The 11907-nt window shown below is 40.3% G+C and overlaps 1 protein-coding gene across 1 annotated transcript; it reads left to right on the plus strand.

Annotated features, from left to right (window-relative positions):
• The first annotated feature begins 23 nt into the window (after positions 1-23).
• On the plus strand, positions 24-9650 carry LOC149735039 (kynureninase-like). Its single transcript, XM_089879559.1, has 9 exons — positions 24-437; positions 889-986; positions 1814-1936; positions 2621-2812; positions 3496-3651; positions 4225-4396; positions 4928-5114; positions 6982-7120; positions 7722-9650. Exons 1-9 carry the CDS (start codon positions 263-265, stop codon positions 7863-7865), a joined length of 1386 nt encoding a protein of 461 aa, XP_089735685.1. The 5' UTR covers positions 24-262; the 3' UTR covers positions 7866-9650.
• The last annotated feature ends 2257 nt before the right edge of the window (positions 9651-11907 follow it).

Genomic DNA, 11907 nt, shown 5'->3' on the forward strand with positions numbered 1-11907 from the left:
TTGCTGGTTGTCTGTTGCTCTTTTAGAATAAGCAAGCCGTAATAACTAATATTAACCGTATTCTGAAAAACATGTACCGTCCGTATAACAAAGTGTCAAAAATGTTGCAGCCGTTTTCTTATGACGTGTAGGAAATGTTTAAAAATACTCTGCTGTTTGCATATCGTTAAGTATCGCGCATATACAGGGAAATAGTCGTGTTAAATAAACATTGACTGACTATGCCTTGAGATAACGTACATTTGCGCTAGAGAATATAACGATGGCACAATTTAAATACGGCAGTTCTACACCAAGCGAAGTTTTAACGGATTTGGCAGCAAAAAATAATGTCAGTGTTTTAGATAGAGAATTTCAAGTATTTCTAGATGCAAATGATGAATTATCGAATTTGCGGGACGATTTTTTAATCCCAAAGAAATCTACTTTCCCCGGCGGTAAGTTTAAAATTAGTAAAGCCATGTCGCTCATGTGTATAGGCTTTTACATAATACGTACCGTAACATAAATTGTACTTGTCCTTTAAACGCCATCGAAGGTCATTAACTTAAAACAGTTAAGAGAAGGGCAGCAAAAGGACAGTCGTTAAAACTTTGTGTAACCACGTGTACAGCAAGTGTATAAAGTTTTTGCCATACTATTTTATAAATTAAGGTGTTGTGCATATTATATACGCATTATTTATATTGTATTACTAATACCAGACAGTCAGAATAAAGTAACTGATTGGGCAACACACCTATTTATATTAACGCAAATGCAAACGTTTTATAGTCATAACACTATTGTTGTTAATTGTTTATATTACCTATGCTTTATAAAGCGGTACTATTTTAAAGTCTATTGCCAAAATTTAGACTAATACACTTTATGAATATTTCCTTTTAGTGGATTGTGATGATGAAGATCAAAATGAAAATTGTGCTTATCTCTGTGGTAACTCACTGGGCCTACAACCCAAGTCTGCACAACAAGATGCACAAAAGGTAAGAAAATAGTTTTTTATGTTTGTTTGATGTTTTACTCCAGTAGATTTTACTCGTAGTATACTTTAGCGACTGTCGTTTTACTGCTAATCCCCTTGTAATTAATCTAATCTATGTTTTTGTATTTAAAAATATAAATAAAAATTGCCCTCTAATCTATGTTTTTGTATTTAAAAATATAAATAAAAATTGCCCTAACTAGTTACCAAAATTATCAAAAATATTTAAATTAAAACTGTTTGGCTCTTATAGCGAAAAAAATAAACATGATGGCCTAATTTGCATAATTGCATGTGCTTCCCGTCTTCTTCATGCATTTGAGCAATTGTGAGGGCAGTGTTAATATTAGGGGCGGGACCTTTTGTCAAAAGAGACTTGAAAAGGCATTACACAAATGTCTTATTTCATACACCTCGACCTCGTGCACCTTAAGGAAAAATTCTATTTGACTTTATTTTTTCCTACGTTAAATGTAAATGATATCCTTACATGGTATTTCATACACTTTGTGCTCCCTAGGTTAAAGCCTAAATAGCCCACCTGATAGTTAGTAAATATGTTTTAAGCGTGAATGTGTTTTACCAATTGTTGTTAACTTGTTATGTTACTCTACTTTGTATTTTCCTTTTAAATATTTTTCAATCATCGTTACCGTAATCTAAATATGTGTTTAAACAAGTGTTGATATGTAACTATATCCTGTTATTTTATTTTAAATGTTTTTAAATCATTACCACCTAATCTAAATGATAAATAAAACTTAATATAGTCTGTATTATATATATATATAATATTAATATTATATTACTTTTTGCAAAAAAAAACAGGTTCTTCAAAATTGGGAATTGAATGCAATAGAATGCCACAAAGTAGGATATTTACCTGCAATATTCTGTGATAATTTCGCAAGAGATGGAATGGCTAAGTTGGTTGGATGTCATAGGGATGAGGCAAGTATATTTGTATTGGAAGTTTTATCATTGGTATTACATTTCACTTGTTTATCTTTGCATAGCAGGGCAATTAAGATTTTTTACCAATGTGTCCCATTGCACACTATACACTAAGTAATTGTATAATAACTGTATAAATATATTGTATGAGTAATTGCATAAGTAATTGTATAATAATTGTATAAATAAAATACTAGTATGAGTAATTGTATAAGTAATTCTAAGTAATTATAACCTATGTAATTGTATATAAAGCTTCAGTATTAAGTATCATTTATTTGCTGAAGCACAGCGGGCTAGTTTTCAATTTATAATATGTGTCATGTTGCGCTACGCAATACACATGGTGTCATATTCATTAAGTATGACGCCATCGCGTATTGGTTAAAGTGCTCATGTCTCAACCAAAGAGATACTGGGTTCAAAGCTCCTTACTGCTACCATTGCATTTTCTACGATTTTGGGCAAGGCTCCTAATGATTGTCACCAATAGGTTGTCTAAATTGTCGGCCATACCAGAAAAACAATTACCAGTTTCCTACAAAGTTACATAAGTTACAGGAAGTGTATGAAATTTAACCCCTGTGTTATAACAACTGTCGTTTCCCACCACCCAAGGATAAATAGGTTACATTTATTCATTCGTTCATGTACATATTTAATTAACAAAACTATACCCAGGTTGTTATCATGAATGGCTTGACAGTGAACTTACATTTAATGATGGTGTCATTTTACCAACCAACACAAACAAGACATAAGATATTAATAGAAGAACATGCTTTCCCATCTGACTATTATGTCGTCAGATCCCAAATACAACAGCGTGGATTCGACCCTGACTCCTCAATGTTGTTCCTTAAGCCAAGAAAGGTTTGTTTTTTTACTTTTTCATCAACTATTTTTTGCATTTAAAACTAATTGGGGGTATTTGTTTACATAAAAACTGGGTTATAACCTCGTGCATTGTATTCTGGTGAAAAGGCGACCCACATTTTTAACTTGATTGTAAGCATGATGCATGAGGTGTATTTCCAACCTGTTTTCTTCATTTGATTACAAAGGGTCACTTGTTTTGGATTTTGTTTGTGTGGAAAGGACTTGACAGTGAGTGTGACATGTATGTTCAGTCATTGCTTAATCTCCTGTTATGTAAACAGTAACTTGAACGCAATTTCCTTAAGCGCTTTTGTCCCGTCACAACAGGTCTAAGTAATTACTACCCAAGGTGTGCATATTCCTGAAATCAGTAATGCCAAGGCTATATCCTTGTAAAGTTGTGATAACCAGTAATAAACACTTAACGCATTTAATACTTATATATTTTTTGCCCAAGGTTCTATACACTGTAAATGCTTAAATTGTGCAAGCCGCTATGTAGAAGACTAACTTTATTGACATCGTATATATTATCAATAGCATCCCAGTTTTAAGTCTAAAATAGTCTTTTATCCAGTTATTGGTTGTTTTCACATACAGAATGCTATATTTTCCACATTATTTAACAAACTCACCCCAGATTTTACCAAAATTAAAACATCGCATTTATATTTTAGGGTGAAGAGATTTTTCGCATGGAAGATGTCCTTGAAGTCATTAAAAAAGAAGGAGATTCCATTGCTTTGGTTATGCTGCCTGGGGTTCATTACTTTACTGGTCAGGTGTTTGACATAAAAACTATCACCCATACAGCTCATGCTAAAGGATGTTATGTAAGTGTATTATAAACGATAATAGCTACAAACTAGTGGTCACTAATGGGTTGAAAATTTGAACTTTAAATTATCAACCATACAGAACAAAACTTTACACGTGTGGGAACTTGTAAGCGAGCATGAGGTGTATGAAACAGAACACACGTGTTTTAAAGACTGTCATTTTTGGGCCATGCAAGGATGAATAATTTTGTTTAAATAATGAATTGCATCACAGACTTCAACAATTTTCAGTAATAATACTCAGTTTTGAACATTTTTAACAAATTTAGCCACTTCCCTACAGTTTTTTTTTATGAATTCTATATCTTGTATCACTGGGAATTTTGAAACGTCATTAGTTTTACGTTAAAGCAATCAGGGGTGCATGAGTTCGTCACAACAACTCTAGGGGTTCACCAACCCAAAAAAGGTTGAAGAGCACTGTATTATACAACTGATTTGACAGGTTCTGGACTGGTCTCACCGCCTAGAATGACTAAACAATCTAGCGTCGACTAATGAATCTAGCCTACCCAACTGTATTAGAAACCCAAAGAAATAAATACAACACCTTCGTTACATTTCCAGGTTGGTTTTGATCTTGCCCATGCAGTTGGAAATATTGAACTAGAGTTACATGAATGGGATGTAGACTTCTCATGTTGGTGCACATACAAGTATCTTAATTCTGGCCCTGGTAATCTTGGAGCCGCATTTGTGCACAAGAAGTTTAATGACGCGAAACTGCCAAAGTTTTTAGGTAAGAATTTGAAATTTTTTACTTAAACTTTTTTGATTTTGCACAAGAAATTCGTCTCCACATATTTGTGTGAAGCACGTTACAGCTATGCTGGTAACAACATCATAAAATTGTCTCAAAATGTTATTTATTATTGACAAACCCATAGTATACAGTATTGGCCCATTAATTAATAAAGTTCTTCAGGCTTGATAATGAATGTCACACAAGATTTTATGCCAAAATCATAAAAACACGACACAAATAAAATTTTATAAACAAAATTAAAAAAGCTTAAAATGATGAAATAAAAAAATCAACAAGTAAACCCAATGTGTACAGCGTTGCTACATTTAATCAAGAAGTTTTATCGGTTTAAATACCAAGAGTGCAACTATTTTAGCAATGCCACCCAAGATTTCATACCAAAAGCCTAAAGACGTGACACTATGACAGATTACGTCTATAAACATTTTTTTTACTTGAAAAAATTAAAAAAGCGTCACAACAACGATATCAAAACGCAAACATACATTCATTTCTTTTTTCTAGGTTGGTGGGGTCACAGGGAATCCACCCGATTTGAAATGAGTAACGACCTCGATTTTGCATCTGGAGCTGAATCTTATCGTCTCTCCAACCCCCCACCCTTACTAGTGGCTTGTGTACTTGCTAGTTTGAAAGTGTTTGGTAAAACAAACATCAGAAAATTAAGGGAAAAAAGTTTTCTTTTAACAGGGTGAGATGTGATACTACTATTGTGAATGAATGAAACTTACTTTATCCTCTTGTGGCCGGAAAATGACAGTCGTTATAACACGGTCATGCACTCCGTGCCAGCTTACGAGTTACCATGTATGTTACTTTGTGGGTGATTATTTTTTTATATATGGCTGATAATTTGGACAACCCATTAGTGGCCACTGGGTTGGAGCAATTGCTGTTAAGTGTCTTGCCCAAAGACAAATACACCCACAATGGTAGCAGCGTCGAGCCTCGAACCCATTACCTCTGGGTTACAGGCAGGCGCACTAACCACTATGCCACGGAGCCGGATCAATTTGTAAACTGTGTCCTTGTGCGTAACACTTAATGGCAATTTCTCCAACCCAATAGTTTCTTATAGGTTGTTCATTTATATACAGATAGACATAGACATGATAATCATTTCTTGGATAATACATTGTGTGAAATACCAATATGCCCACTAAGAGAAAAAAAAAGTAAAAAAATTCAATATAATTTCAGTGGTTAGTTCGACCCAAAGTTAGTATAGACCAAGTTAGGAAACGGCGCTCGTGTCCGCCATTACGGAGCCCACAGAGCGTGAATCGCCTATACAAATGCATGGTCGGCATGTGTTTATTTAGTTCTTTTAAGCGATACAAAGCTAGAAAACACGTATAGCGGTTGTTTTAACATTTAAAATATAATTACTAATATAAATCTTGTTATATAATATTAAATCTAGGAATTAATGTGAAGTAAATTAATATTTTGACTGGTTTTCGGCGTACAGTGTGGTTTAACAGGATACTTTACGTTGGCGATTAAGACTAGCATCAATCAGCTTAGTTTACATAAAAGTATATGATCATACCTACGAATCTACAGAGCCATTCTTCACTACATTTATTATCCAACATTGGTGGACATGCAGCTCCAAACTGCTTAAGTACTAGCAGATAAGGTGTTCGCGTTTTCCGATTTTATAAAGACCCGTAACGCAAAAAAGGTAGCTTACTAATTCAAGCAGAGGACCAAAAATAGTAACTTAGTATTGTTTTCCTCAATGTCACTTCGATATTAGGCAAATTTTACACAGATCCCTTAAGTTTCGTTGCCGGGTATACGTGTTAAGTTTGTGAGCCAAAAAGTAAAATCACGGCAATTTACATGCAAAACTGCAGCTATACACCAGTTTATGGTAATGTTATGCGTTTGTATTTATGGTAATGTTATTTTTGTTTGTATTTTTATATTTTAAACATGTTCTTTTATGTTTTTGGTTAGTAAACCTGATATTTTCTGTTTTTTTACTCTTTAATCGATTGAGTGTTCAATAAAAGTTGATTATTTTTGTGAGGTTTATTATTGTGATAAGATATAACATTAGTAGAAAACCGTTTTTACGCGCAGAAGTGCTTGGTTTTTAAAAAATCGCAATATTTAAACGAAAAACAGCACCCAGCAATGATAAAATGCTATGCCGTGGGCTCCGTAATGGTGACGACTATGACGTCATAGATACGAGACAATGGATAACAAGACTCGTTGTTTTACAATCCGTTTCCTAACTTGGTCTATACTAACTTTGGTTCTACCCACTGTGCTATTATGCTAAAGAAAAAAAAACAGTGTGGTAACTTGTAAGCGGGTACGAGGTGTATGGAACAGAACACCTGTGTTCTAACAACTGTCGTTTCCCCGCCATACGAGATAAACAAGTTACATTTATGGTAACTCATAAGCTAGCACGAGGTGTATGAAACTGAACACTTGTGTTATAAAACCACTGTTGTTGGCCTACCATGCAAGGATAAACAAGTTACATTCATTTATTTAATACATTATGTCACATTTATTAATACTTAGTATATTTTTAGTTACTTAGAGTTCATGTTAAAGCATTACTTTTCCAAACAACCTGGATCATCAAAACCTAGCGTGGAAATTTTAACCCCAACCAACTTTAATGAAAGAGGTTGCCAGGTCTCGCTGAGATTCTCATGTTCGTTGCTGGAGGTAAAAGTAACTGTTTTGTTAGAACTCTACAATGAGATGGTTTGTTGTATGAGGACACTTACTTGTTTTTATTACTCGTAGACACCAATGTTATAACACAGCAGTGAGCATGAGGTGTATGAATACGCCATATGTGTCTGGTGTATAAAAAGACACCCATGTTATAACTCGACAGTGAGCATGAGATGTATGAGTACACCATGTGTGTCTGGTGTATAAGAAGACACCCATGTTATAACACAGCAGTGAGCCTGAGGTGTTTGAATACACCATATGTGTTTGGTATATAAGAAGACACACATGTTATAACTGTGATCATGAGATGTATGAATGCACCATGTGTGTCTGGTGTATAAAAAGACACCCATGTTATAATTTGACAGTGAGCATGAGGTGTATGAATGCACCATGTGTGTCTGGTGTATAAAAAGACACCCATGTTATAACTTGACAGTGAGCATGAGGTGTATGAATGCATCATGTATGTCTGGTGTATAAGAAGACACTCATGCTATAACTTGACAGTGAGCATGAGGTGCATGAAAACACCGAAGTTATAACTCAACATAAGCTATAAATCAAAACGCAAGTGTGTTCACAGGTGAGCAACAAACTGAAGAAAGAAGGAATGATCTTCGACACCAGGCAACCAAATGTAATGAGAGTGTCACCTGTCCCGTTATACAACACTTTCCATGATGTGTATCGTTTTGTACAAGCGCTGCGTAAATCATTGTCAATTTAGAAGCATAGTTAGAAGTTAGTGGATGTCAAATTATTAGGGTGTGTTTATTCTATATAGGTGCGCTCTCATTGGTACAAGTTTAATGGGTTTAATTTGACAAGGCTTTGCATAAGGTTTACAACGAAATGGGTGATTTGCGCTCAATTATAAACTGAAGTTACTAATATCCATGGCCATATTAAGAACTATGAGGCAGAATGATAACTTAGGTTTCTGCAGGTTCTATATTCTCTATTGAAAGTTTACATTCCTGAAAGTAAGGTTTATAGTACTTCGATCTATATGTGTTACGTGCAATTTATTTACAGTATAGTGTAGGGTGGGAGAAGACTGGACACCTTCAGCACATGTTTATCCAAATACCCTGATCATGTTTCAGACAATATCAACGGACCATTAGAGTCGTGAGGATACGGTTATATAATTCTTTGAATATTCTTTGTTCAAAACTAAAGGAGTTGAGAAATTAGAACAAGTGTCCCATCTTCCCCCACCCTACCATACATTATAATCAAAATTGGCACGGGTTCAAAGCTCGTTGCTGCTACCATTGTGTGTGTGTTGTTGGGCAAAGACAATAAACGACAATTGGTCCAACCCAGTAGTCACTTATGGGTTGTTTAAGTTATAGCAATCAACCACAAAGTTACATCAGTAGTAACTCGTAAGTATGCACGAGGTGTATGAAACCGAACAACAATGTCAAGTAAGTTACATTTTAATTTAGATAATGCTGCGTATAAATAAAAAGTGAATCTATCAGTTCGTCGCGAAATTTCTTGTCTACATTTGTATTCCTGTATCAGACATTCTGTCATATTCATTTAGTGCACACCGTCCAACAGAACTTCTATATTCTTAACGGTCCTTTGTTGCAATAGTAAAACGAATGTAGAGGTTCGTTTCGGCTGGCAAAGGGTGCGCTGAGCAGAAATATTGCTGTTCGTTTGCGCTTCTACTTTAAGTGGTGTTGGCGCAGTGCGCGTCGCGAGTCGATCCATGGGGGTGGCTTGCACGGTTTTCGGTTGCTACTGTAGGAAGGTGTTGGCGCTGGGCGATCGCTGGTCGACTTAAGGGGGTCGCGTGCTCAGCTTATGGTTAACCATGTGAGATTTATGTTTCGGTTGGCAAAGGGTGCGCTGAGCAGAAAATAATGCTGTTCGTTTGCGCTGCCAATTGCCGATTTGGTCGTATCGAGTGGTTTCGTCCCATACTAGTTGCAAGTCGATCTCGCGGTGGTTAACAAGGAATAGCGGGCAAGCGCTCGCCCTCGTACCGCTGCGGGATAAGGCGACAGGTTTTCCAATCTCTGGTAAGAGCAAAGTGGAGTGATATGCTTGTCTAAGAGGTGGTATCGACGCAGTGTGCGTCGCGAGTCGATCCATGGGGGTGGCTTGCACGGCTTTTGTTTACTACTGTGGGAGGCTCGTATCGGTTGGCAAAGGGTGCGCTGAGCAGAAATATTGCTGTTCGTTTGCGCTACTACTTTGAGAGAGCGTATAGGCGCAGTGTGCGTCGCGAGTCGATCCATGGGGGTGGCTTGCACAGCTTTTGTTTACTACTGTGGGAGGCTTGTATCGGTTGGCAAAGGGTGCGCTGAGCAGAAATATTGCTGTTCGTTTGCGCTACTACTTTGAGAGAGGGTATAGGCGCAGTGTGCGTCGCGAGTCGATCCATGGGGGTGGCTTGCACGGTTTTCGTTTACTACTGTGGGAGGCTCGTATCGGTTGGCAAAGGGTGCGCTGAGCAGAAATATTGCTGTTCGTTTGCGTTACTACTTTGAGAGAGGGTATAGGCGCAGTGTGCGTCGCGAGTCGATCCATGGGGGTGGCTTGCACGGTTTTCGTTTACTACTGTGGGAGGCTCGTATCGGTTGGCAAAGGGTGCGCTGAGCAGAAATATTGCTGTTCGTTTGCGTTACTACTTTGAGAGAGGGTATAGGCGCAGTGTGCGTCGCGAGTCGATCCATGGGGGTGGCTTGCACGGCTTTCGTTTACTACTGTGGGAGGCTCGTATCGGTTGGCAAAGGGTGCGCTGAGCAGAAATATTGCTGTTCGTTTGCGCTGCCAATTGCCGATTTGGTCGTATCGAGTGGTTTCGTCGCATACTAGTTGCAAGTCGATCTCGCGGTGGTTAACAGCTGCGGGATATGGTGACAGGTTTTCTAAGCTCTGGTAGGAGCAAAGTAGACGGATTACTGATCTAGGTTGCGCGACCCAATCGCGCGGCCGGCTTTGGTCGGCGGTTACGTTGTTACGTGGTTGATCCTGCCATTAGTAATATAGTAGTATAGGCGCTGTGCGCGTCGCGAGTCGGTCTCCGTGCCAAGCGAACGGACAAGGTGCAGGTCCATGGCAGTGGGCCAAGCGAACGGACAAGGTGCAGGCTCATGGCAGTGGGCCAAGCGAACGGACAAGGTGCAGGCTCATGGCAGTGGGCCAAGCGAACGGACAAGGTGAAGGTTCATGGCAGTGGGCCAAGCGAACGGACAAGGTGCGGGCTCATGGCAGTGAGCCAAGCGAACGGACAAGGTGCAGGCTCATGGCAGTGGGCCAAGCGAACGGACAAGGTGCGGGCTCATGGCAGTGGGCCAAGCGAACGGACAAGGTGCGGGCTCATGGCAGTGGGCCAAGCGAACGGACAAGGTGCAGGCTCATGGCAGTGGGCCAAGCGAACGGACAAGGTGCAGGTTCATGGCAGTGGGCCAAGCGAACGGACAAGGTGCAGGTTCATGGCAGTGGGCCAAGCGAACGGACAAGGTGCGGGCTCATGGCAGCAGGCCAAGAGAACGGACAAGGTGCGGGCTCATGGCAGTGGGCCAAGCGAACGGACAAGGTGCGGGATCATGGCAGCAGGCCAAGAGAACGGACAAGGTGCGGGCTCATGGCAGTGGGCCAAGCGAACGGACAAGGTGCGGGATCATGGCAGTGGGCCAAGCGGACGGACAAGGTGCGGGCTCATGGCAGTGGGCCAAGCGAATGGACAAGGTGCGGGATCATGGCAGTGGGCCAAGCGGACGGACAAGGTGCGGGCTCATGGCAGTGGGCCAAGAGAACGGTCAAGGTGCAGGCTCATGGCAGCGGGCCAAGCGAACGGACAAGGTGCAGGCTCATGGCAGTGGGCCAAGCGAACGGACAAGGTGCGGGATCATAGCAGTGGGCCAAGCGAGCGAACAAGGTGCAGGCTCATGGCAGTGGGCCAAGCGAACGGACAAGGTGCGGGATCATAGCAGTGGGCCAAGCGAGCGAACAAGGTGCAGGCTCATGGCAGTGGGCCAAGCGAACGGTCAACATGGCAGTGGGCCAAGCGAACGGACAAGGTGCAGGCTCATGGCAGTGGGCCAAGCGAACGGACAAGGTGCGGGATCATAGCAGTGGGCCAAGCGAGCGAACAAGGTGCAGGCTCATGGCAGTGGGCCAAGCGAACGGTCAAGCTGCGGGCTCATGGCAGTGGGCCAAGCGAACGGTCAAGCTGCGGGCCAATGGCAGTGGGCCAAGCGAACGGACAAGGTGCAGGCTCATGGCAGTGGGCCAAGCGATCGGACAAGGTACGGGATCATGGCAGTGGCCAAGCGAACGGACAAGGTGCGGGCTCATGGCAGTGGGCCAAGCGAACGGACAAGGTGCAGGCTCATGGAAGTGACCAAGCGAACGTACACGCAGTGCAGTGTTTCACGCGATTGACCTTTCGAAAGAGACGTTGCCATTACTAGGGTGACCTGGTGGTGCATTGCTCTTTTTTTTTTTAAAATTTTCCTCCTATTTTTCTTTTCGTTTTTTTTTTTTTACTCTTTTTTACGGTTCTAAAATATATTTTTTCTTTTTTTTTTCTTTCGTTTTTAAAAATATATTATTATTCATTTCCTAAAAAAAAAATATTGTGAGAACTGGTAGGTACCCGCGCAGGTACTACCCCTGGTATATACCCCTGGTGGTACCCACGCAGGTGGTACTAGGTACCCCCGCTGGTACTCCCGCTGGTAGGTACCCCCGCAGGTACTACCCCTGGTGGTACCCTCGCAGGTACTACCCCTGGTGGTACC

This window comes from Ciona robusta, chromosome 6 (assembly GCF_009617815.1).
Source record: "Ciona robusta chromosome 6, ASM961781v2".
In the NCBI taxonomy this organism is placed as follows: Eukaryota; Metazoa; Chordata; class Ascidiacea; order Phlebobranchia; family Cionidae; genus Ciona; species Ciona robusta.

Excerpts from the sequence above, each read along its gene's own strand:
- LOC149735039 (XM_089879559.1), top strand. The coding sequence starts at position 263 with ATGGCACAATTTAAATACGGCAGTTCTACACCAAGCGAAGTTTTAACG. Across the intron at positions 2,813-3,495 it reads TGTTCCTTAAGCCAAGAAAG|GGTGAAGAGATTTTTCGCAT; the intron begins GTTTGTTTTTTT and ends TTTATATTTTAG. Across the intron at positions 5,115-6,981 it reads AAAAGTTTTCTTTTAACAGG|TTACTTAGAGTTCATGTTAA; the intron begins GTGAGATGTGAT and ends GTATATTTTTAG.